The sequence below is a fragment of the Diorhabda sublineata genome, chromosome 8 (assembly GCF_026230105.1).
Source record: "Diorhabda sublineata isolate icDioSubl1.1 chromosome 8, icDioSubl1.1, whole genome shotgun sequence".
In the NCBI taxonomy this organism is placed as follows: Eukaryota; Metazoa; Arthropoda; class Insecta; order Coleoptera; family Chrysomelidae; genus Diorhabda; species Diorhabda sublineata.
In genome coordinates this window covers 18,000,575-18,023,924 of record NC_079481.1, presented here as the reverse complement: position 1 = coordinate 18,023,924, position 23,350 = coordinate 18,000,575, and the positions used below count along the sequence as shown (strand labels likewise).

The 23,350-nt window shown below is 32.2% G+C and overlaps 1 protein-coding gene across 2 annotated transcripts in view; it reads right to left on the bottom strand.

Moving 5' to 3' along the window:
• Nucleotides 1–23,350, bottom strand: part of LOC130447831 (43 kDa receptor-associated protein of the synapse homolog) — an 82,436-nt gene that overhangs the window by 19,682 nt on the left and 39,404 nt on the right. For both annotated transcript variants that reach the window (XM_056784865.1, XM_056784864.1), the window contains exons 4-8: nucleotides 23,177–23,299; nucleotides 16,638–16,821; nucleotides 6,120–6,247; nucleotides 5,027–5,099; nucleotides 673–771 (exon numbers count right to left, since the gene is read on the bottom strand). In XM_056784865.1, the coding sequence (XP_056640843.1) occupies nucleotides 673–771; nucleotides 5,027–5,099; nucleotides 6,120–6,247; nucleotides 16,638–16,821; nucleotides 23,177–23,299 (607 nt within the window). The remainder of the gene's footprint in view (nucleotides 1–672; nucleotides 772–5,026; nucleotides 5,100–6,119; nucleotides 6,248–16,637; nucleotides 16,822–23,176; nucleotides 23,300–23,350) is intronic.

The following is a 23,350-nucleotide window of genomic DNA, read 5'->3' as shown; positions in this document are numbered from 1 at the left end:
ATTGTATTGAGTGGGAAATGGCCCTGTAGTTCTCAGCGTTTCAGAAAGGTCATTGCACAGCTATCCACTTAGGAATACAGAGCATGACCTTTACCTACCAACTCCACGTTCAGAATTAGTTAAGGGCTGAATATTTTACAATGCAAAAATAAAGCACAATCACTTGGCACTAGAAATCAAATCGATATCATCGTTTCCCGCGTTCCGCAATAATTTGAGGGGATAATTACTGGAAAGTACCTACTCTATAAACGACTTTTATTCTAATGATAATATTTAATTCCGAGCATGCTCCATACTGGTTTAATTTTGCTGGGCTTACATACTTATTATTATTATTATTTATAATTTTGTTATTAAGTGTGGTTTTCTTCTGTATATTTAAATTTTATTTTATTTGTATCTTTATTTAGTTTTTTTATGTTTGTTTTTAGTTTTTTCAAACTTTCGTCTACAAATTGTAACAATTTTTTAACAATAAAGTATTTCTCTTGTCTCGTTTACAATTATTGAACGGTTTTCAGGTTGGAATAAGGTGGCATTTATAAACACAAATATCTAGAAGATAAAAATGGATATTTTAATAACTCATCTTAATGAACCATTCCACTAAGAAAAATTTGAATATAATCAAATTTTCAAGGAGATTGAAATAGTTGAATAAATACTCACGTTAATATCAGACTTTTTTCTATAAATGTCACCCATAATTCTTATACTTCTGGCATATGTTGCTTGGTCTCCAGAAACTAAAGCTAATCTCGTTGCCTCCTTGAAACATGAAAGAAATAATTTAATATAATGCATAAAATGAGTTCAATTTGAAAAAAATACATTGAGAAATTGGAAGTGGAGACTGGATTTTTCAGTCTTGATTATAAGGGATGTCTCCATAAGGTTGAAATAGCCTCACATTGAATGGAAAGTTGATTTTATTCAACTTTCATATATCTGTAATCGTAAACAATTGATGAAAAATATTACAAGAAATCAATTATTTAGTTTATATGCTGACCAGATTTATATTAGTTGGAATTTTTGAAACCGGTGGTGATATTCATACTGAATACACTGCTTACACCACTAAACAGTTTACCTTCAGTCTCTAAATACTGAATAACTTGGTTATTCAGTTGAAACTGACAGTGTAATTGTAATTGTAATTGTAAGTGTTGGTGTAGTGGTGATGTAACATTGTATTCAGTTCGAACTATATTATTAAGTCGAAAGGTGAAAGATCAACGAGGTCTGGGCTATTAAATAACGAGAATGGTTACGAAAAATGGTTTTATTAAAAAAATTATTCTACATTCCAATGCTCCCCGTGAATATACTCTCTTTCCCTCACTACACACATTTCCATACGACATTGGTCAAAGCAGTGCTGGAAGTCTTCTTTGGTGAGTGCCTTTAGGAGTTCTGTCGTTTTTTGCTTTACCGCTTCCATCGACTCAAATCAGGTCCTTTTCAAAGCAGATCTTTTTCTAACCTTTCAAGGAAATCTGAGCAGACCCGTTAATGCAATAACTTTTGGTTAGGAGTCAGATTTTTTGGCACCAACTTCGCACAGACTTTTGTCATGTGTAATTCCTAGTGTAAAATTTTTCTAATCGTTCCTTTATCGGCGTTTACAGCCTCGGCAATCATCCGGATGCTCATTCGAGAACAATTTGGTTGATTTTGATCACTGTCATCTTCAGTGCTCTCTCCGACACTGGCGGATTTACTTAAAGGCTTTTTGGGCTGCAGCCCAGGGCCCCGCGAATACAGAGGGCCCCAACCGAGCTGAAACCAATAGACGATATTGTCAATAATAAAAATTATCTAGAATTTAAAAAATCCGATCATAAGTTTGGCAACACTACGATCAATCAACCCGTGTGTGCATCCATTAAACGGAACGGAGAATTCCCTGTCGCTTGTTTTCGGTCGGTGTATTTCGTGTATTGTCTATTACTTCCATCCACTTATCGCACGACGCAATTTTGTTATTTTTCCGCACTTCTGCTATCGTCGACTATACTAACGAATTGACTTTGTTATTGTTAGAAATGTTTTTAGTGCATATGTTTAGTTTACTAAGTGATAGATAACTTAAAAATTATAAGGTCCGGACCGGTCTTTTAATTTACTAAAATTGAAAGTATTCAGCATAACTAAACTTCCTGCTTTTAATAGGCAGTAGGTAAGTAAAAAGAATAAAACATGACTTTTTTATCTTTATTTCATTTTTCAAAAGTAAATGAATCGAACTCGTTCGATATTTAATGATAATTTGTGAATTGCTACATTCATTACCAAGTAGGTATTAAAATTAAAAGTTCTATCCAGTTTTTTGTTTATTTTCAAAAAAATATCTTATTTTACAATATGACTACTAGAAAATATAAAAGTGGAGCTGAAAAAAGAAAATTACAGTTTGGTCGAGAAAAAGAAAGAAATAAATGCGCAAAAATTCAATCTTTTTTAAATCAGAACATATAAACGCGAATGAAATAGCTATAAATCCATTGAAAAACGTAAAGGAATGTATTTTATGCGAAGAGAATCTAGCCGATGGAAGCAAAAAATATCAAAACCAGAAAAAAATACCAACGATGAAAATGTGCAATATCTTGACTTCCAGCAACCCTCTGGTTCCTCTGAAAACGAAATTGGTGTTCAACAAAAGAAAGGTAACATCGATACCGAGGTTTAAAGAAATTTAGGAAATATTAAGTTTGAGTTTGAGACATATGTTGACGTGGGCTTGTAGCCAGATTTGATAAATATTAATTTCGTCCTTTCACATGAAATGACTGACTATCAAAATAAAGATCCGAAGAATATATATTCAGCTTCAATGAAGAAATATAAAGAACAAAAGAGATCTTTTTCAAATAGGTATTTTACTAGAAAAATAAAAAATGGCCAATTACTGGAAAGATCTTGGTTATGTTATTCAAAAAGGGTTGGTACTGTTTTTTGTTTGACTAGCAAACTTTTTTTTAAAACTTCTTCTCAATACACAAACGGATTTTCTGATTGGAAACACATAGGATTTTGTTTAGAAAGTCACGAAAATTCTAGTGAATATAAAAATTCAATGTTAGTGTGGTTGACACAAAAAGAAAATAAGTTTGTTTTAGACAAGCAGCTTCAGGAGCAATTAAATAAAGAACAGAATATTATCACAATGTCCTAAAACGGGTTATTGCAGAGCTAAAATTTTTGAGTATAAGAGGCTTAGCACTTAGAGGTTCCGAGGAAGTATTTGGTTCTCCACATAATGGTAATTTTATGGGTGCTCTAGAGCTATTGGCAGAATTCGACCGATTCATACGTGAACATATTGAACAACGAGAGCTGTGACCAAACCCTGTAATATCATATTTATCAAAAACAGTATATGAAGAAATAATTGAGATTATGGGTAAACAGATAATTAAACAAATTATAACTGAAATAAATAATGGCGACACAAAGTATTATTCAATTATGATGGATTCAACCCCAGATCTGTCTCACGATGACCAACTTGTTATTGTATTAGGATACTGTTTTTGGGGAAAAGTGTATGAAAGATGTGTATCTTTCATTAAAATTAGTAGTCATAGTGGCTTATATTTATTTAATATTCTACAAGCTTTTTTGGAAACAAATGGACTACTTCTGGATAATTGCAGGGGATAGTCATATGACAACGCTGCTAATATAGCCGGAATCTACAATGGTGTACAAGCACTACTAAAAGAAAAAAATAAATCCGCGGACTACGTGCCATATGCTGCGCATTCCCTCAATCCAGTTGGTCAAGAATCCGTGAAGGTTGCAACCGAAATTGTAAATTTTTTTGGAATAGTGCAAAAAATATACGTTTTCTTCTTTGCTTCGACCCATAGGTGGGAACTGTTAAAACTAAAATTTATGTCAAAAAGTTTAAGCCAGACCAGATGGTCTTGTCACTTTGATACTGTCAGAGCTTTGAAAAGTAATTATGATGGCATTATGAAAATTCTCAATAGTTTCACTGTCTCGAGCATCGACTACATTTGTTGGCAGAAAAATGTTCTATGGATCAGAATTTTTGGTATGGGAGCAAATATTAGTAATATAACAAAATTTAAACTAATTCCAAACTTTGAAAAAGTTTAATTTGCCCGAAAAGTTTTAATAATGCCTAGTTGGATTCTACCTTAATAAAGGTTGGATTTGCTCGAAAATTGATATTTTTACCGAGCGGTACTTACTGTTTTGGGAGTTTCCCTTTCTATCGCAAAATATCTCCTTTCATTCAACCTTTGGTTGAACCCGATCGCAAAAAAGTGGGTTTTACCTTGGAGCACACTTTTGACGTACTTTCTGCGCATCGGAAACTGTTTTGATGGTGTCGCATTTTATTGCCAAATATCTCCTTTCATTAAACCTTTGTTTAAACCCCATCGCAAAGAGTGTATGCTCCAGCGTTACTTTGAAGCATACTATCATTATCGTAAATATTGCTGCAACAGTGGTGTCACAAAATGATCTGATCGCGTTGCATTCTATTGCAAAACGATATAATTGCTTCCCTATTACATTCGAATAATACGAAAACTTCCAAACCGACTGAAAATCTCTAATTTCATATTTTCCTCGATGAAGCACACTTTACCAGAATAGGTACAATAATAATTCACACAACGAACAAGTGTAGGCTTCGTTAGTTTACCCAGTTAGTTGAATACTAAGATGTATTCGAGTTTTTATTTCTGGGTTCATTGGAATATGTGCCATTAGTTCTTGGGTATATTATGTAGTTTCCACATGATGGAGCAACTTCTTAATTTATATTATATATATACTGAAATAGTTTAATACATTTTACCCAGTTGAATTAAATTAACTTATTTTGTTTCATTTACTTACTGAAAAATAAAAACTTATCTTTTAGAACCTACGGAAAAATACAAATATTAAGTAGGAATACAACCTTTTAGCATGACACTCGTGCTTTACGTTCACTAAAAGTTCTAGAACTTTGTAAGGTCAAAACAAATGGACTCACCGAACAATAATCATGTGCGTCTCCTAATTCTCCCTGCTTTCTAAGTGCTGAAGCCATTTGAAGAAGGGCAGCCCTAAACAAAAAAAATGTTCGAATTGACAAACAATAATAAGATATATTTCAATACAATGTGTTTATATTCACGTTTTATTGCGGTTCATTTTAATTAAGATTAAAAAAATAGTGAGACTGAATAGAGACAGAATTTTATATCTCAAAAAAAAAGTTGAATATGGATAAGTTTGGCTGTTAGATCTATCCAACTATCAGATCCTGAATTTAGATGTTGGCTATTCAAAAAGCAAAACTGCGTTGAAAGAGAATAATTATCCGAAAAAATGATAAATAACATACTCAAAAAAAGGATAAATACACTATAACCAATTAAGAAAAAAAACAGAAAGTAAACATCAATACATTTTTCTTTACCATATATTCACGAACTATCAAGGAAAGATATAAGAAATAAAATATTTGGATAATGTAATATCCAAATATTAAATTATATTAAAAAGGCCTAAATAATTTAAGTGAAATTAGAAGACTTTCTTAATCACAAGGTGATCTTTAAGTATAATAAATTATGATTTGCATTTGAAATCTTTCTTTTAAATTACTCTTAAACTTGTTCTTTTTTAAATGCTGTAACCTGAACATACTGTTAATACATATTGAGTTGATTGAGAATAAAATTCGATTTGTTTCCATTTAGTTTGAAAAAACATCACTCTCCGTTTGTATATAGCTTCTCTATTGATGACTTACAGTGTCATATCAAATCAAGTAAGATCAGATAAAAATTGTTCATTATTTTTTCCTATTCTCTCTAATCAACCATATCCCAATAACAATGGAGCAACTAAGAGAATATTCAATTGATTTATTATTATTATACATAATTCAATTAAAGGAATTGGGATTTCAGTAGGTGCGGCTATGCGACCGACAAGTTTTCAGAATATCTAATGAAGTGAAGAGGTCCATAAAAGTCAAACCTTCCATACTAGAGATCTAAATTATTATATTTGAGCAGGAGGCGTAATTTCAATGAGCAGAGGATAATCAATTTCTTCGTAAAACTTAGTATCCTTACCTGTGATGTCTTGAATTTAAATCTCCCAATTGTAGGGACCGAGAGAGATCGTAAGCTTTAGAGGCATATTTAGCGCTTTTGTCAACGTCTTGAAGTCTGTTGAACAGTTCTGAAAGCCCTAAGTATACCTAGAACAGATAAATCCTAGTTTATGCTTGATTTCTATAACAAGCAATGAAAATATAGAGTTACTGTACAATATTTGGAGTTACATATAAAGTAGCACAATAATTTTTATTAATATTGTTGTAAGATATTAATTCCACTTCCGAGTTATTCAATTCGTACCCAATAGTTAAAATGGGAGAAAAAGGAGAAAACGCGGTAAAGTTGTGGTCCAAAATAGATCAACATCTATTAAAACACTAATTCTTATTCTGATCTTACATTGGAAACATGCACAAATACACAGGTTAGAATTTAAAATTTGAAACGTCGATATTGTGGCAATTTACTTACTAATGAATACACAGTATCAAACTTTATTAGTAGCATACATAACAAATATTTCAATAAAGTAAAACAAAAAATCTCAACAAACAATTTTCAAATTAAATCCTAAATGGATAAAGAATTTAACTAGCATCAGTATTCCAAATCATATATTAAATTTCTACGTTTTGACACCTAAATTTAACATAGACCCTATTATTATAAAATATATTATTATAAAAAAGATTTTGGCAGATGTAGACTGACTCACTTTATCAACAACCCAGATCCACCTTTATTACAAGAGCAACGAATATAATCATGTTTATAAAATCATAATAATTCTATTTTTTTCTGACAACTCATTAAATCAAAGAAATTTCTGAAGAACAACCTAGATCTGTTGTAGATTTTAGTACCATTACGCAAGTGAAACTCAACCGTTATCACTGATAAAACCCAATATTTATACCTTTCGAATGATATTATTTCCAATAATAAATCTTACACTGAATTACCATCTGACCCCTCACCCTCCTATTTTTAGAGAAGAGAGCAATTGAATTGAATCTTATTTCATTAATAAAGAAATAGATGAATCTATACGAAAAAAGCTTACCAGCTATAATATTATTTCACCAAAATTCTTAATAACCAAAGTACAAGAATTATTTAAGGATTATGAAATTTCGGAAACCGTTAGAATAAATACAGATGGATGAGGAGAAAAATCACGAAAGAGTGAAAATCTAATAATTGGGATAGGCTGAGAAATAGAATGCTGATAACAAGCCTTAACAAATTCTGTTTGTGCATGTCTATACCACAAAAACCTTAGTTTTCAAAATATGTACCTCCAGTATGTAATCGACTTCTAGACTGCAGTACCAAAAACGGAATATGGCAACGTTGGTTTTATGTAGTTTTCTTATCTTTCTTTGTCGCTCGTAAAACAAAGGTAAGTATCCATCAATTGAACAATTATCAAATAATTTCCATTTCATTTTCACTTTATGATATGTTGCCCACACTAAAATTGATTGTAATAATTTCGTCAATTGATTTTTATTGCGTGATGCCATACTCCTTGAGTTAAATAATCATTAGCTTCTCGTCAATTTATAACCATACTATCACACTTCACTCAAGATTTAGCCACCAGATTTAACTTTTTTCTTGGCATTTAGACTCAATATTTTCTCTATAAATAACGATTTATAAAGTTGATCATTGTTTCACTCAAATTTATGTTGGCAGTTAGGACTGTCACCAAAACTACCAGGGATATTCCCATAAATCGGAAAATCTTTATTGAATTCGAGTTGTATACAGTAGCAGACTCGGCTAGAGAAATACAAGATAGAAATATATACTTCGTTTTGAAGATAAGATTGTAAATATGGCTAAAAAGAAATATCAAAAACGTGAAAAAGAGAGTAGAAAGAAAACAAAAAGTATAGTAGAAAAAAAATTTACAAAGAAGAGTACCGAGTCTGTAGGCAGATAGTTGTTTGAATCACATGTGGAAGAGGATTTAATAGATAATTGGATAATGTTAACTCAGACAGTATCGTTATTTGTGATAATAATAAAGATCGTCCCAATACGTGTTTTTGATTTACTGAAAATGTCGGGTAATTTTAGATTTGCAACTTGTTTAAAATACTGTGTAAGTTATTGTTTCTTTATCTTTAGTAGTGAGAAGACAGATTCGAAATAATAAATAGTTAAATTTTAGTTGTACACTTTTATTATTGTTAATCTTTGATATTTTCATATAACAGATTTTTCGATCATATAGCTGCCTAATTACCTAATATTAACTGTATAATGGATTTAGTTGAGTTTATGCGATCTTGACAGGTCTTTGAAATATTTGAAAAATCCTCTAATCCACTTGTGATGACTATCATATGATGTTCCTATATTACATTACTCCTTGAACAAACAATATAAAAAATTTAGTAATAGGTGGTTTATAGAGAGATAGCAGAGGTGGTCATATTTCTTCTAATTCACAAGATTCAGTAACATCTAATGTGGGATCGACGTTAGCCTAGACCAGTTCCTTGCATAAAGAAAAAAAAGCCATACCAGACAGATCGGGGAGGCCAGTTTCTGTGTCAGTCGGATATCTGAAGCACTGAATATTTCATACGAACGCGTTCATCATATACCTCACGTCAATTTGGACGTGAGAGAAATTGCAGCAAAATGGATCCCCAAATGTTTGAATGTTGACCAAAACCGTGCAAGGGTAGAAGCATCGCGTTCGATTTGTGCTCGATTTGAAAACGATGAAGACTTCTTAAACCGAATTGTAACTATGGATCCAGAAACAAAGCAACAATCGATGGAATGGCGACATTCTGGTTCTCCAAGAGCTAAGAAGTTTCGTGTCCAAAAATCAGCTGGAAAAGTTCTTGCTTAAGTTTTTTAGGATTACCATGGAGTAATCATGATTGATTTTTTGGATAAGGGTAAAACAATAACTGGAGATTATTAATCGACATTAGTGACCACTCTACAGGGAAAGATTAAAGAGAAAAGACGCGGAAAGCTATCCAAAGGTGTTTTGTTTTTGCAGGACAACGCCCCTGCACACAAATATCATGTTGCCATGAAAAAATTCGTGATTTTGGGTTTGAATTACTAGAACACCCCCCTTATTCACCAGATTTGGCTTCGTCCGACTATCATCTCTTTCCTCAACTGAAAAAAAGTTTAAATGGTAGTAAATATTTTTCCAACAAAGAGGTAATAAAAGCTGTGAAGGACTGGTTTGCAAAGCAAGAAGAAACATTTTTTAAAAGGTCTAGAGACGTTGCAGGTTCACTGTAATAAATGTATCCAATTAAGAGGAAAATATGTTGAGTAATAAAATATTTTGACATTGGAATTTTCTTTGATTCTATAGTAGACTAATAATTTTTCAATATATGCTCGTATGTTATACCTTAAATTGTTTATCAAAATAAATAATCATTAATTGCGATTAATAGGATCAAAGTGACGCTGGTGATCTTTCTAGTATTGGACAACCCAAGCATTAGTCAAATTGAGGAACAGATTTATCAAAATGCTAACAACAATAGAGGACCAAAATTAAATAATCCTATATTTCTACGGTGTTACCGAAGTAATAGACCGTTCATATCCAAATCTGCAAAATAGGAGATGAATTTAGACGATATTATATTGATAAAAAGTTCATTTATTCACAATGATATCTTGAAATACTCTGGTATCAAAAAAGAGTATATTATTTCAAACTTTTCTCAGAACAAAATTATATTAAAAGAAATATTCCCCATTACAAATAATTTCTTTGTCCCATCGGTGTTTCCACTATTTTGAACAATTTTGAACTTCGATATAGAAATAGCTCTCAACTTTAGCTCATTTTGAGCTGTGGAATCGGTGTCCTTTCATGATTTTTTATACATGGGAATAAGAAAAAGTCGTACGGAGCCATATCATGCGAGTAAGGTGGGTGAGGTAGCGAACCAAGTTATTTTTATCAATGAACTGTTGAATGAAGATGGCTCTGTGTGCGGAATGCCAAAAATTGGGTACTTTTCACGAACAGTTTACCACTCTACATTCTCTAAGCACGAAATGCATTTTTAAACCACTCGTACCCTTGAGTTTTTCCCATAGCGTCAGCCTTGTGAACCGTTTTTAACATTTTCGGCAGCATTCTGCATATTGTTCATTTGAACTTTCATAATCAAAAACGAAACAAAAACAGAGTAGTGCTTGCATAAAAAACACTGAGTTACGCTATCTTATGTGGCAGTCATGCCATTCCTATTATTATCGAATCCCCGTAGGGGTAGATACATAAACTTTCATTTAACCAAATAACTGAAAATATATCTTGATGTAATATGCCTCTAGTTGACACTCTTTTGTACGCATAATCAGTTCTTTATCACGAGTTGTTTGTAGGTCGAAACTGGACATTAATATTGTAGCTTTTTGAAGATTAAACACAATTTGTTTCATATTTGTGAAACTATAAAAGTGGGAATAAAATTTTCTTCTTCTTGTTGCACAAAATTTTCAGCTTCTTTGCATTGAAGAGTAATCGGAAAAGCTATTCCACGGCACGTATCCATTTATTTCTTGATTATTTCAACCGAAAGGAATATTAGGAAGAATACAACGATTACATTAAAGTGAGACATTCAGAAAAATAATGTTATCGACTATTAATTATGACAAGTACGTCTACTTTGAAGTTCAAAATAAGTGAAGTGAGTAATTTTTATATTAATCTGTACACTCTTCAGTTTTGTTTCAAATCATATAAAAGGCGAAAGCAGTTAAAACTGAACGTTCAGTGGTTCACATATTTCAAATACATGCAAAATGATATGAAGAAAAAATTGGTAGTTACTTAATTAAAATGTTTCTTTTTTGCAGAAAACATGGAAGATCTCCCCATCATTGTGATCTGATCATTATCACGATCAATGAACAATTTTCTTCTATCCTTAATTACTATAAGTGTCTGTAAACTTAGGGTCTTAATCAGTAGAAGCTCCTTCAATTATTATTATCCACACTAACACCAATATGTAAAATTCGGCACTTTGCTCTGCTTTTACACTAAGGACTAAGGCTTAGTCCTCTTCACTTTTCTCTGTAGGCTCGTGTTGTCGAGGAGCTGGATTGCTTCGATGTTCACATGTTTCAAGGTCCCGATGAAGATCGCTATTTCGAAAGTACCAGGATGAATCAACGATGCTTCTTAGCACTTTATTTTGAAATCTTTGGGTTATTTGGGTGTTACTTTCGCGGGCATATTCCCTTAGTTGAATACCAGTTTCAGGATTAGTTCACATATTAGTAATTTTTTAAAAATTGACAGAGTTTTTTTATTTATCTACAAATATTTGTTAAATTAAGTTTATGATCGAGATCTGTTTAAGTTAATTTTTAAGGTAAGTACTATTGTGTTTAGGTCCTAAAATTTAGGTAGAGTTGATGAAGATCTTTCTGAGATAAACATTCTGCGATTATGTTTTTTTTTGCAATTTGCAATTGCAGTTGCTACATTTTGGTTCAGGTTTTCGCATCAAATAAGTAGCTATGGGTTAGTCGCGTATGGCCTAGACGGAGACGCGTTAGAGGAACTTTTCTGCGATTTTTCGGAGAGAAGTATTGACCATGGTTTTATTGAGTTTTTCACTTCGCGAAGTTTATGTGTGGACGATAACCATTTGTTCTCCCATTCATTGAGCACTTTACGCTTTAGGATTGATTTAATATCGGTAGTAGTTAAAAAGTTCACGCACTCCGCATTATCACTATTTGCAGTTTCCCTAGCGGCCAGGTCTGCCTCTATGTTTCCTTTTAATCCAGTGTTTAAGGGGATCCAACAAAATGGTATTGTTTTATTGTTGCCTTGTATAAATTGCAGTTATTGCTCGATTTTTATTGCTAAGGAATTTATGGTGTACATTTTTTGCAGAGTTTAGATTGAGCTAAGGGAATCTGTGAGGTGATTCGTTTGATGAAGCGGCGATGTGTGTAGCTCGATATATTGCATATAGTTTAGCAGTGAAAGTGAATGGGGTTGGAGGAGCTTTTAGCATATATTTGGAGGTTTGTGTAATGATTGCGATACCCGTACCGTCTTAAGATTTCGATGCGTCTGTGTAAATGTGTACAAAGTTTTTGTACTCATTGAGTATGTTATTAAAGTGTGAGGTGAGGTGAGCATCTTTTTGTTTTATTCTGAAGTCTCGTTCTTTTAAATAGGACTCTAACAGTTTTGCAAAGCAGAATTTTTTCTTTTCTAGTGTAAAACGTTCCTGAAAATTGTTTTTTTTTTGATAATTATGGAATTAACAAAATCAGGAGCAAAGTTCCTGTATATTTATTTAATAAATAAATCTTTAAATTTCACATCTCATTATTGAAAAATAATTTTCTGTTGTTTTCCATCACTCGAAGAATATATCCAAATTCTTGATTTCATTTAAGCTATCGATCTTTTCATTTCACTTAATTTATCATAGTACTACGACTCAGAAATTATCTGGAACGGGGTATCATAATTCAAAATTCTTGACGGTAGATATAAAGAACATGTTCCGTAGAATATTGGGACTTTCCATTTTTAATGAAGTATCTATTCATTCTACAACATAGATGATTCATGAAATTTTTTTGGTGATAAAGATTGAAATATATAAGGGGTAATCCAATAATTAGTGTTACTATTTTATATAGAAAATCATATTTTTATAATTCTTTGTGAAACTGTTTGTACACTATTTTATTCCTTTTAGCACAGGGGGGTGTAAGTAACTTAACTCGAACTACAGACTTCCACTTTCTTGAATTTCTATTCTTAAAGCACAGATACAACATAAGCTGGTAAACACAAAGAAGAAGAAGCTATGGAAAATTAACACTAAACCCATGTATGTAAGTATGGGTTTGGGGTTTCGTATACACTGTGACTCAAATGATCTATTGTACACCCCTTTTTTAATGCGATACTGGCCCAGTGTTTACAGCTGATCCATCAATCCCACTCATTTTAAAAAGTCTAGAATGTGGGATGGCTTTATTTGCCAAAGATCTTCGTCTTCTATTTCACTCCTAGGTGTAGTGCTTTGGAATTCCGTAGTGTTTCCCACTTCGAGAGAATGTCAGTAGAGGTTTCATCCTCTGTACAATAAAACCTGCACGTTGCATTATCTGCTAGGTCTAGCGTCTTCAAGAGTTTTTTGAGGCGACAGTATACCGATAGAACTCCTGTTAGTATTCGTAGATTGTTCTTACTTAAGTAAAGAAAAGAAAAATCTTCGCCTCTCTATCTCAGCCCCTGTAGTTCGTCGCAATAATTGCTTTAATCTACGTACGTAAGTGCTTCTTTTAATTATTCTGTAGCTGATAACACAAAAGGGTTCGGGTCCCATGAAGGACTTTTCTGCCCGCGATTTAGTGAGCTTATCAACTATTCCATTTTCCTTTGCTCCGGTGTGTCCTGGAATTCGTTGTAGGGTAATTTTATTTTTCTGGTCTAGCTCGTTCAATTTTTCTAGGGAAGCCCAAACGAGTTTAGATTTTATGATATTGGAGCTTAGAGCTTGACTATCGTACAGAATGATGATCTCCTCTCCATAGTTCCCCTATAAATTGACCTGAACAAAAGTTTTCATAGATTTCTGCTTACATAATGCTTGTCCAGGCTTTCAAAGTATTTGATTCTGAGTCCGTGCACTTCTATTCCAAATCCGTCTGCTGTTTTTGATACGTCCGTATACCATATAATGACATTTCTTGTATGGTGTTCTGATCCCACTTGCTTTCACAGTTTATTATTGTAGTGAAGTTTTTCTCAACGCTAAACTTTTTCGATACAACGCCCTAAGCCATGTCTCAGGGTTGGTCATTATTTAGGAACGGGTTTTCTTTGATGATTCTGTCTCTGAACATTCTAAGTGAAGTCTTTGTGTACCTTTAAAAGATTGTTCCTCGTGGTATTCAGACTAGTTCTAGTATCCCAAACCACTCTCCAATATGTGATGATTGGTCTCACAATTGCTATGTACATTCACCGTGAGATCTGTGGGTACAACCCCAATTCTTCCTTGCAGTTTTTGCACACATCAGGGCTTTTGAAGTTTTGATGATTACCTTCTTTTCATGTTCCAGAGAAGTTTACTATTCAGTGTGAGTCCTAGATGTTTCCCCTCGACTACTTGCCCGTCTAGCTTAATGGGCTTGAGGTTGGATTTTTTCTTCTTTTTGAAGGAAGTAACACTAGCACCAACAAACCTCCAAGAAGTCAAGAACACATTAAATGAACTAAACAATCACTCAGCTCCTGGTACAGACAACGTTGTAAAATAGAACATTATTATACTTTTTGACAATGTTGAGCCAAAATCAATAAATCTAATAAACACAACATTAGGAAGTGGAATATACTCAGAAGGCTTAAAAATAGCGAAAATAGTGTCAATATACAAAAAAGAGACCCAATTATGTAAGCAACTATAGACCCATATTACTACTTACCAAAATAATGGAGACGATAATTAAAAATAGGATTGTGAATTTTGTTGAAATCAATTTCAAGTTTGATGGCAATCTAGATTTCAGAGCAGTGCCCAAGGAACGACAGTCGATTTACTAGAACATGTATCAAATAAAATAAACAAAGACCAATATGTTATGGCAGTGTTCATAGACTTTTTGATACTGTTCATGTTGAGTTACAAAAGCTTTATAAAAAGGGGCTAATAGAGGTATGCCAGAGCCTTTTCAGAACATAATCAACTGGGAGAAAGCACTATACAGTTGTAAATGATGAAACCAGTGACACAAAAACTGTCAATATATGTATGTTTTAATGTATTCCAGTAGAATGAAAGTGAAATTGAAGAAAACATCAATAGTAATTTTATTCTATTTTATGATTGACTATGTAATAATAAACTTAGTGTAAATGTAAACTACAGGAATACAGATACCTAGGTTTGGTGATATCTGATAAATTAATTGGCATGGGCATGTGCATAATATGATTAAAAAAATCCATTTATTGGACTAATGGACGGGTGCAATCACCAGCTAAATACTAAAAGAGGTATTTTCTGTAGAATCGCTTTGTCGAAATTCTACATTATATATACTATAACAATTATCAGTTGTTTTAGGAATTGGATCATTGGTAACGTTTTTATACAATTTCATTATCAATTAGTCCTCTGGATAAATTTAAAGAGTGTTATTTCTCCATAATAACTGTGACATTACCTTTGTCAGATGGAATGACTATTAAATTCGGATATTTTAAAAAAAATTGCTATATCACTGTAATGGTTTCGATTCCTACATATAATTCGCTTTAGAAAGGGAGAATACTGAACAATCGTTACCTTTTCTTGCGACTTAATTCATTAGAAACGAATAAAATGAGATTTTGATTTATATATGAAACCTATAAGTTCTGGAAGATATATCAATTATCATTTATATCACCCGCCCAACACTAACATTAATTCAATCAAACAGATGAAAAGTATAGTTCTTAAAATTTCGGATACAATGTTTCTTAAAAAAAACTTCAAAATACTTCACAAACTATAAAAACTCATATCCTGCGTATCTTTTGAATGAATTCTATATAACACATCGGACACTCATTTTGACAACATACCGATATCACTTCCAAACGTCAATTCCGAAAGTAAGAGTTAACAGAAATTGAAATGTTAGAACCCTAGCACGATGTTTGAAATTAATATAAATTGAATAAAAAAGTAAAGTGAATTTCTTACAATGTTGCCTAATCAAAATACAAGACGAATACGAATTGTAACTTAACAATAATACACACTTGTACCCCCTGGTATTGTGATTTGCGAAGAAAATTATTTTAATAAAAAGAGTAGGCATCCAGAGGTTATATACCACAAAAAAGCACAAAAATGAATCACATTAGCATATACAATTTTGATGGGGTTTGGGGTTTGCTCGGTGAAAATTTTTCGTAAAGCCATCCGAATTCAAGATAAAGGACGTTGAAGAAAAAAATTATATAAATTCTTATTATGTTTGACTCTTATAGAGGGCACTAATTAAACGGTTCGTAACAAGAGGTATTGAACATATTTTTCTCAACGTCGGATTAATTTCAAATTTTGTACACCTTGATGAATTCCTATCATTATTCTTGCCAGGTTAGTATGTTACGGAATTTGTAAACTTCATCACTTAGAATAGAAAAAGAGAGAAAAATGAAATTTTGTGTGTTTCGTTGTTGTGTAACAAAAACAAGTGTCCGCTGTTGAAGGTTTATATTTTTTGACGGAACTGGGAGATTGAATTTTGGATTTCAGTTCATGCAAGTATTTTTTTTTTTCATTAAAATTAACAAAGCTATCCACATATTTTCGTAGATTTGTTGTGAGTATTATGAATACTATTATTTGAATTGTCCATTTATGATGTTTTCATTCACATTTCAGATTTTATTTATAATCTTAGTATATTCATACAAATATAGTATATTAGTATATTCATATTTTGCTGTCTTGAATATGTTGTACTACTTACTTGTAATTCTAAAGCTGGGTCGTGAACAGATTGAGCAATTCTGTGTGCGTGTTGGAAACTATCGAGAGCTTTATTGAATCCAGCTAATTCCAAATAGACGGATCCCACAGTAAGATGCACATGACCTGTAGTCGCGTGTTGTTCGCATTCATTATACAAAGAATGACGTGCGTAAGCTAATGCCCTGAAATTGGAAAATTATATTATAATAAGTAGGGTTCACGCCAGCATGGCGACATAGCGACAATTGTCGCCAAATCATCAAGAAATGTCGCCAAAATCATACACATCGACGACAAATTTGTCGCCCAAAATATTTTTAAAAAAACCTATGTTTTATATTTACTGTGCTGTTTTTGCATACAAGAGTTTATATATGCCGTAAAAATATGTATAAAAGTGTGTGTAGCATATGTTAATTTTTTTACTTTTGTCTACCACGTTATATTTTTGGACCATCAAATCATAACTTATGTGGTCCTTTTGGACCACTAAATTTTCATTGCTGGTATGAACCCTAATAATAAGTAAACCTAGTGTGATATTCAAAGTGAAGTGTTATTTAATGAAGTGTTTGCAGTGTTGTGATGCATATATAGATAGTGTAATGAAGTTTTCTGTGAAATCTAATAAAACTAAAAATAATTTGATTCATTAAGTACTGCTACATATTTGAGATGTAAGAAGTGAGTCAGTGTCAATATCATATTTTGATGAAGACTGAAAGAAGTCTAATATTATATATTAAGTGCCTTGTACTAATTGTGACGCTGTTTACTTAGGGCAAACATCTCAGTATACAGAAAATAGACTAAGAGGTCATCAATACGATAAAAAAAAAGTAAACTGCATTAACGTTTCATGAACTCAATAATAAAGATCAAAAAATTCTTGAAACGGTATCAAAAAAGGGAATTTTTGGAATTTATTTTTATTCATATGTACGAAAAAACTATAATTGATAAAAAAGATCTAAATAATGAAAGTAAAATTTATAGCTCTATTTTGTAAATTCTAAAACAACTACAAATATTTTAATTGGTTACTACTATATATTTGAGATGTAGGGACCAAGGAAAAATTAATTTTTCTTATTATAACAAAGTTCTAAGTTGATTTTATCCTTATTTTGATATTTATAATGAAGGTGATCTAAAGATCAATATAAATAAGCAAACTGTCAGTGTCAATATCATATTTTGATAAATACTAGTCGAAACGTCAAAATTCTTCTAAATATTTAAAATATATATGTATATATATATATATATATATATATATATATATATATATATATATATATATAGTGAATTTTATGTCTGGAACGCCTCAATTATCTCGTAAACGGATTGTACAATTTTTATAATTTGTTGTGTATCAATGTCTTGTATACGGCCGGTATTATGGTAGTATTTATATTGTTGTCAGAACTTTCCTTTTAAGGAAAAATAATGAACTTTGTTATTTCAATTAAATCACCCTGTATATTTTGCTCTTTTTGAAAGCCTCAAGAAATACTTAGTATTTTTTATGTAATGTTCCCTATAACTAAATGTCATAATTTCGGAGTTATAGCTGCATCTGCGTTATCTCCGCCGAAGTTAAACTAATACATTTAGGCGGCTATGACTTCTACAATAACTAATTTGACATTTCAATAAATTATTATTGTTCACGTTTATTTGAAGTCACAATGGACGACTTATCTAAAGAAAAACAGATTGATATTTTAATCATATTAGGATAGGGTGATAGGCGTAGAAGTCAACAACAAACGTGTATTAGTTATTAGTTTAATGAAAATGGTTCAGTTAAAGATTTATCCAAATCACATTGCAGAAAAACTGCATCAACTGAAAACAAATCTTTAGATGTTTGTGTCCTGTTAGAAGACGATCGACACTTGAGTACAAAACAAATAACCATGAAACTTAATGTTCCGCAAACATCTGGGATGATAATACGTGATAATAAATCATCCATACAAAGTAACGTTGGTTCAAGAGTTGTCAGAAGACGATTTTGATAGATATGAAGAGTTTGCATACCTAATGATAGAAAAATGTTACAATCAAATTTTTAAGTAGTTATGTTTTGCGATGAGGCCACTTTGTGTTTTAATGGAAACGGAAATCGGCATGATTGTAGATACTGGTCACGTAACGATCCTCTTTAGATGCGTGAATCCCACATCCAATATCCCGTAAAATTGAGTTTATGGATTGGAATAATGGGCGACAAAATAATTGGTTCCTTTTTCATTTAGAGTAACTTAAATGGTCCGACGTATTTAGATTTACTGGAAAATAGTATTGTCCCTAAGTTACCTTGGATATTTCCAAAACGACAATATTTGGCTACAATAAGATGGTGCCCCACCTCACTATGCGTGTGTGGTGAGGCAATACCTGCCATACCTAAATAACGTGTTTCCCAGAAGATGGATTGAAAGTCTTCTTCTAACATAACACTAAAATTTAAAGATTTGTCTTCAGTTGTTGAAGGTTTTCTGCGCCATAATTTGGATAAATATTTAACCGCACCAATTTCGTTAAACTTTTTACTAACTTACTGACACAACATAAATTATAAAAAAATAATCAAATTAAATGAGTTTATTCAATCGTAGCCATTTAAATGTATAATATTTATTTTAACTTTGGTGGAGATACTGAAAATGTAGTTAAAACTCCGAAATTATGGCATTTAGGTATAGAGAATACTACATGAAAAATAATAAGTATTTCTGAAAACACAAAATATATAGGGTGATCCATTTGAAATAACAAAGTTAATTATTTTTTCGGTAAAAAGAAAGATCTGATAACAATGTAGATGTCACTATAATACCAGCTGTATCACAAGACCCTTGCGCACAAACAGATATGAAAATCTTATAAGCCGTTTCCGAGATAATTGAGGCGTTCTATACATAAAACTCACTCTGTATACCCTTTAAATCTTTAATATGTGACGTTTGTGAATAATATCCCAAAATACTCATAATATTACAATCACTATTTGGTACTTGCCCATACTTCATCACATATCCAGCATTTAAAATACTCTCACTACCAACGAAATTTGCATGGTTTTGGGCAAGCAAATTTGTTTTTCAATTGATTATGTTAAATTATAATAGAGTTATAATGTCGTGAACATATTTTTTTGTTTATATGCGTAATACAAAGTGACCACTAACTCCAGTTCATATATTTGACGTTAGGCCGAAGATCTCAATAGTCGTTTACCTATTGCACAATTTGAGCACCCAATCGAGTACGCAATGCTTCAAACCGAGGTTACAAATTGTCGTTTTCAAGATCTGTGCGTACAGCACAGTTGCGGGTTGCCTCTTGCTCCTCTGCCACCAGATAAGTTTTTGGGAATCATGAGTTTCAAAATTGTGCTTTAAACACAAACTGTAGAATTTCGATTTATTTCAATTTACATTTGTATTCATTTAAAACAAAATTTTCTCATTCGTATAATATAAAGAAATGCTTCCTTGGTATTTTATAATCAATTAATCAAATATCTTGTATTTTTGACACGGCAATAAATAAACAAGTAATTTGGAAAATGTTTGTTGACACATATCCTATTAAGTTTGTTCCAATTGATTCTTGTATGCCAAGCGTTGAGCCTATGGCTTTCGCGCAGAAAGTGCGTAATAAATTGGGAAGCAACTTATGATTTCAGATGGGCTTGTGACATTATTTCATTATTCATAGGCTACGCTAAGTAAGGCACTTCAGGTAATATCATATAATATCAGAATGTCGAGACGTATTCAGATTGTTATGAAAGCCCGAAGAGGAAGTACTAGGTTATTAGTAACCAATAATTTGGATATCAATTCGTCATCTTTTATTATTTACGAAATATATTCAATTTTTTCCAATTTTCGGATAATGCTATACTCTTTAGAAAATAAATAATGTTTTAGCAGAAATTGGGAACATTCTAATTTTTTAACATATATGCTGTTCTTCCAATTTACACCCACCATGAAAATGATAACCACAAAAATGTTCCCACTCTTATATGCGTGGATAAATTTTTTTTACTGGACCCCTTGTTTTACTGTTACTACAATTATAGTTTATTTCAGAAAGGTATAGAGTAATAGAATCTCATTAGGTATGCAAGGGGACCACAGAGTGACTCAACGAATATTCAAGCCACTTTCATATTTTGGCATTGATTTCATTATAATTTTTTTTTATCAAGTGCAGGTAGTACCACCGGCGTTGAGGTTAATGTATGAGTTTAGCCTATTGTTATCCATTCACAAACACTGAAAATAGTGCGCCAAAGGCGTGCTAGTAGGATACTCATAAAAAAGAAAGAATTTTATTTTAACAGAATAAAAATTAGGCATTATGTACATAATATTAGGTACAATTATTTTTTATTGAACATTATACAAAAAATACATTATACAGAAATTAAATTATGGAAAATCATAATATTCATCGTTATGTCATCTCCTCTTAACATTAGAATTAACGGGTCGACGGTCCGATCGATAAAGTATTCAAGATCCCACCTTTTCTCCTCTTCTTTAATGACAGGCTAGACTGCTTTTCGCCAGTTCTCTGGTATCACCTCCTTAATGTCTTCATCTTACAGTAGCTAAACGTCTTTCATTTTGAATGTCGTGTTGTGTTTTGCTACCAATCCTTTCACTTGCGCCCATATAAGCCCTATAGGATATAGTTACACTATGTTTTTCTGCTATATCTTCCACAGTATATTGCATAAAACGATGTTTGCGTAAATTTTATAGATAGCTAATAGTTCTTTTGGTGGTTAACCAGTCAATAATTTCTTGTTTTCTCCAAGATGAAGTTGGAGTCTTCTTTATGCGTCGAGAATGATAACTTGCGTTATCCACAACTACTACTGAATCAGCCGGAAGATATTTAATCATTTCACCAAATTAGTCTTCAAAAAAATCCGAATGTCCTAGTGATAATCTACCGTATGACATGACTGAAAGGTTAGCAAACCTTCTTTTAAAAATCCCTCTTTGCTTCCAATATGGAGGATTATCAGTTTTTTCCCTTTACCTGAAGGCACCTTAATACCCGTTAACATGCCTTCCATGAAAGCTTGGCGAGCACTGTTGCCACATTTTTGGTACTATATAAACTTCATTAATCCACGTCTCATTAAGATAAAAGATTTTCATCTGCTCTGTTCTGTACTGCTTTTTTATTTTCGTCGCCAACAAACACTTTCATCGCTTTCCAGTAAAAATGTCTCAAAGTAGTCCATAAAAGTTTCTTAGTTATCAAAGGAGTACTGTCATCCTGGCCAAACTCCATTAAAATCTTATCTAAGGTGGGTATTTCTTTTTTAAAATAAAAAGAGTTATTCTTCGAATTACACTTTTGGTGTCTTCATCAAGGACTTTTACTGGTCTGCCTGGACTTTTCTTGGGAGTCTCCACTTGGCATGCTATCTTTCTCCCCCGCAATAATTTAAAAACGCCGGACTTTCCAACTCCTGTCATTTGGGAACATCGGTCGACAGTTTCTTGTACAGTAAACTATTGGTACATCTTTTCGTTGGTGTGAATGTCGCCATTTTATTACTAATCTTATAATACTGTAAACACTATTTACAGCAAATACTGATGCGTTAAACTAAACTTATATAGATCTAAAAATTTTGTGTAAGGCACCATTGCCCTTTCGGCGGAAGATTAAGCCGAATATGAAATAGGGTTGGAATTAGGCAGAGGCACTAATAGAAGGTTAAACGGTACCTGTTAAACGCAAAACGTAACTACTACCTAAGTATCCCTACACAATATTTCAAGACCTACACCTATGGCCGACACCGAAATTGAGCCGAACTGGACGGAATTCCCCATTGTTCTATACATTTCTGAAATAGACTATAATTTTTTCTAGTTCTGACAGATGGAGCGATATTGGAAATAGCTATTCATGATATACGAGACGGAATTCAAACATTAACTTTCTTTAAAAAAATATTCCCTAGACACATTGTTATCTCCTTGAGAATACTCCCCGTCACAACTCATACATTTCCACCGGTGCTTCCAAAATTTTTTTATACTTATCTCTAGTTTGTGCAGGTGTATTGTTATGGCGAAAAAACTAGTCTCCTGTCTGTAAAAATTGAGGTTTTCTTCTCAATACTTCCAAATAAAAGATTTGATAGACGCTCCAATTGGCATTGTTTTGATTTGAAGTAATTTTTTTAACGGGATGACGATGGTATCTCCTATTGAATTGACTATAAAAACACGTTGTCGAACGGAGGAAAACCAACAAATATTTTCTAAATGAACACCTGAACAAAAATTGAAAAATAATAACTAATGTCGAAATAAATAACGAAATTTATGCCTTTCTTTTTATAAATCTATGTACCGATAGTGTTGCAATTTTGGTAGCAAATGAGTTACATAAATGATAAGTGTTTATAACAATCTTTGAGGTTACTTTTTTGTACGAAGTTGCATCCATTCTACAATAAAAATTAATATTTAAGCCAATTACCTTTCCAATCCTCCTAAACGTTGATGTGCTTTTGCTAGGTTTAGATAAGACTCTGCTCTCATATTTGGACTATCTAGCTCTTCAGATATGAAAAGTTGTCTATGTGCATATTCTAAGGCATCTCTGGAATAAATATTAGTAATATCATAAATTACAATAGAATATAAAGATGAT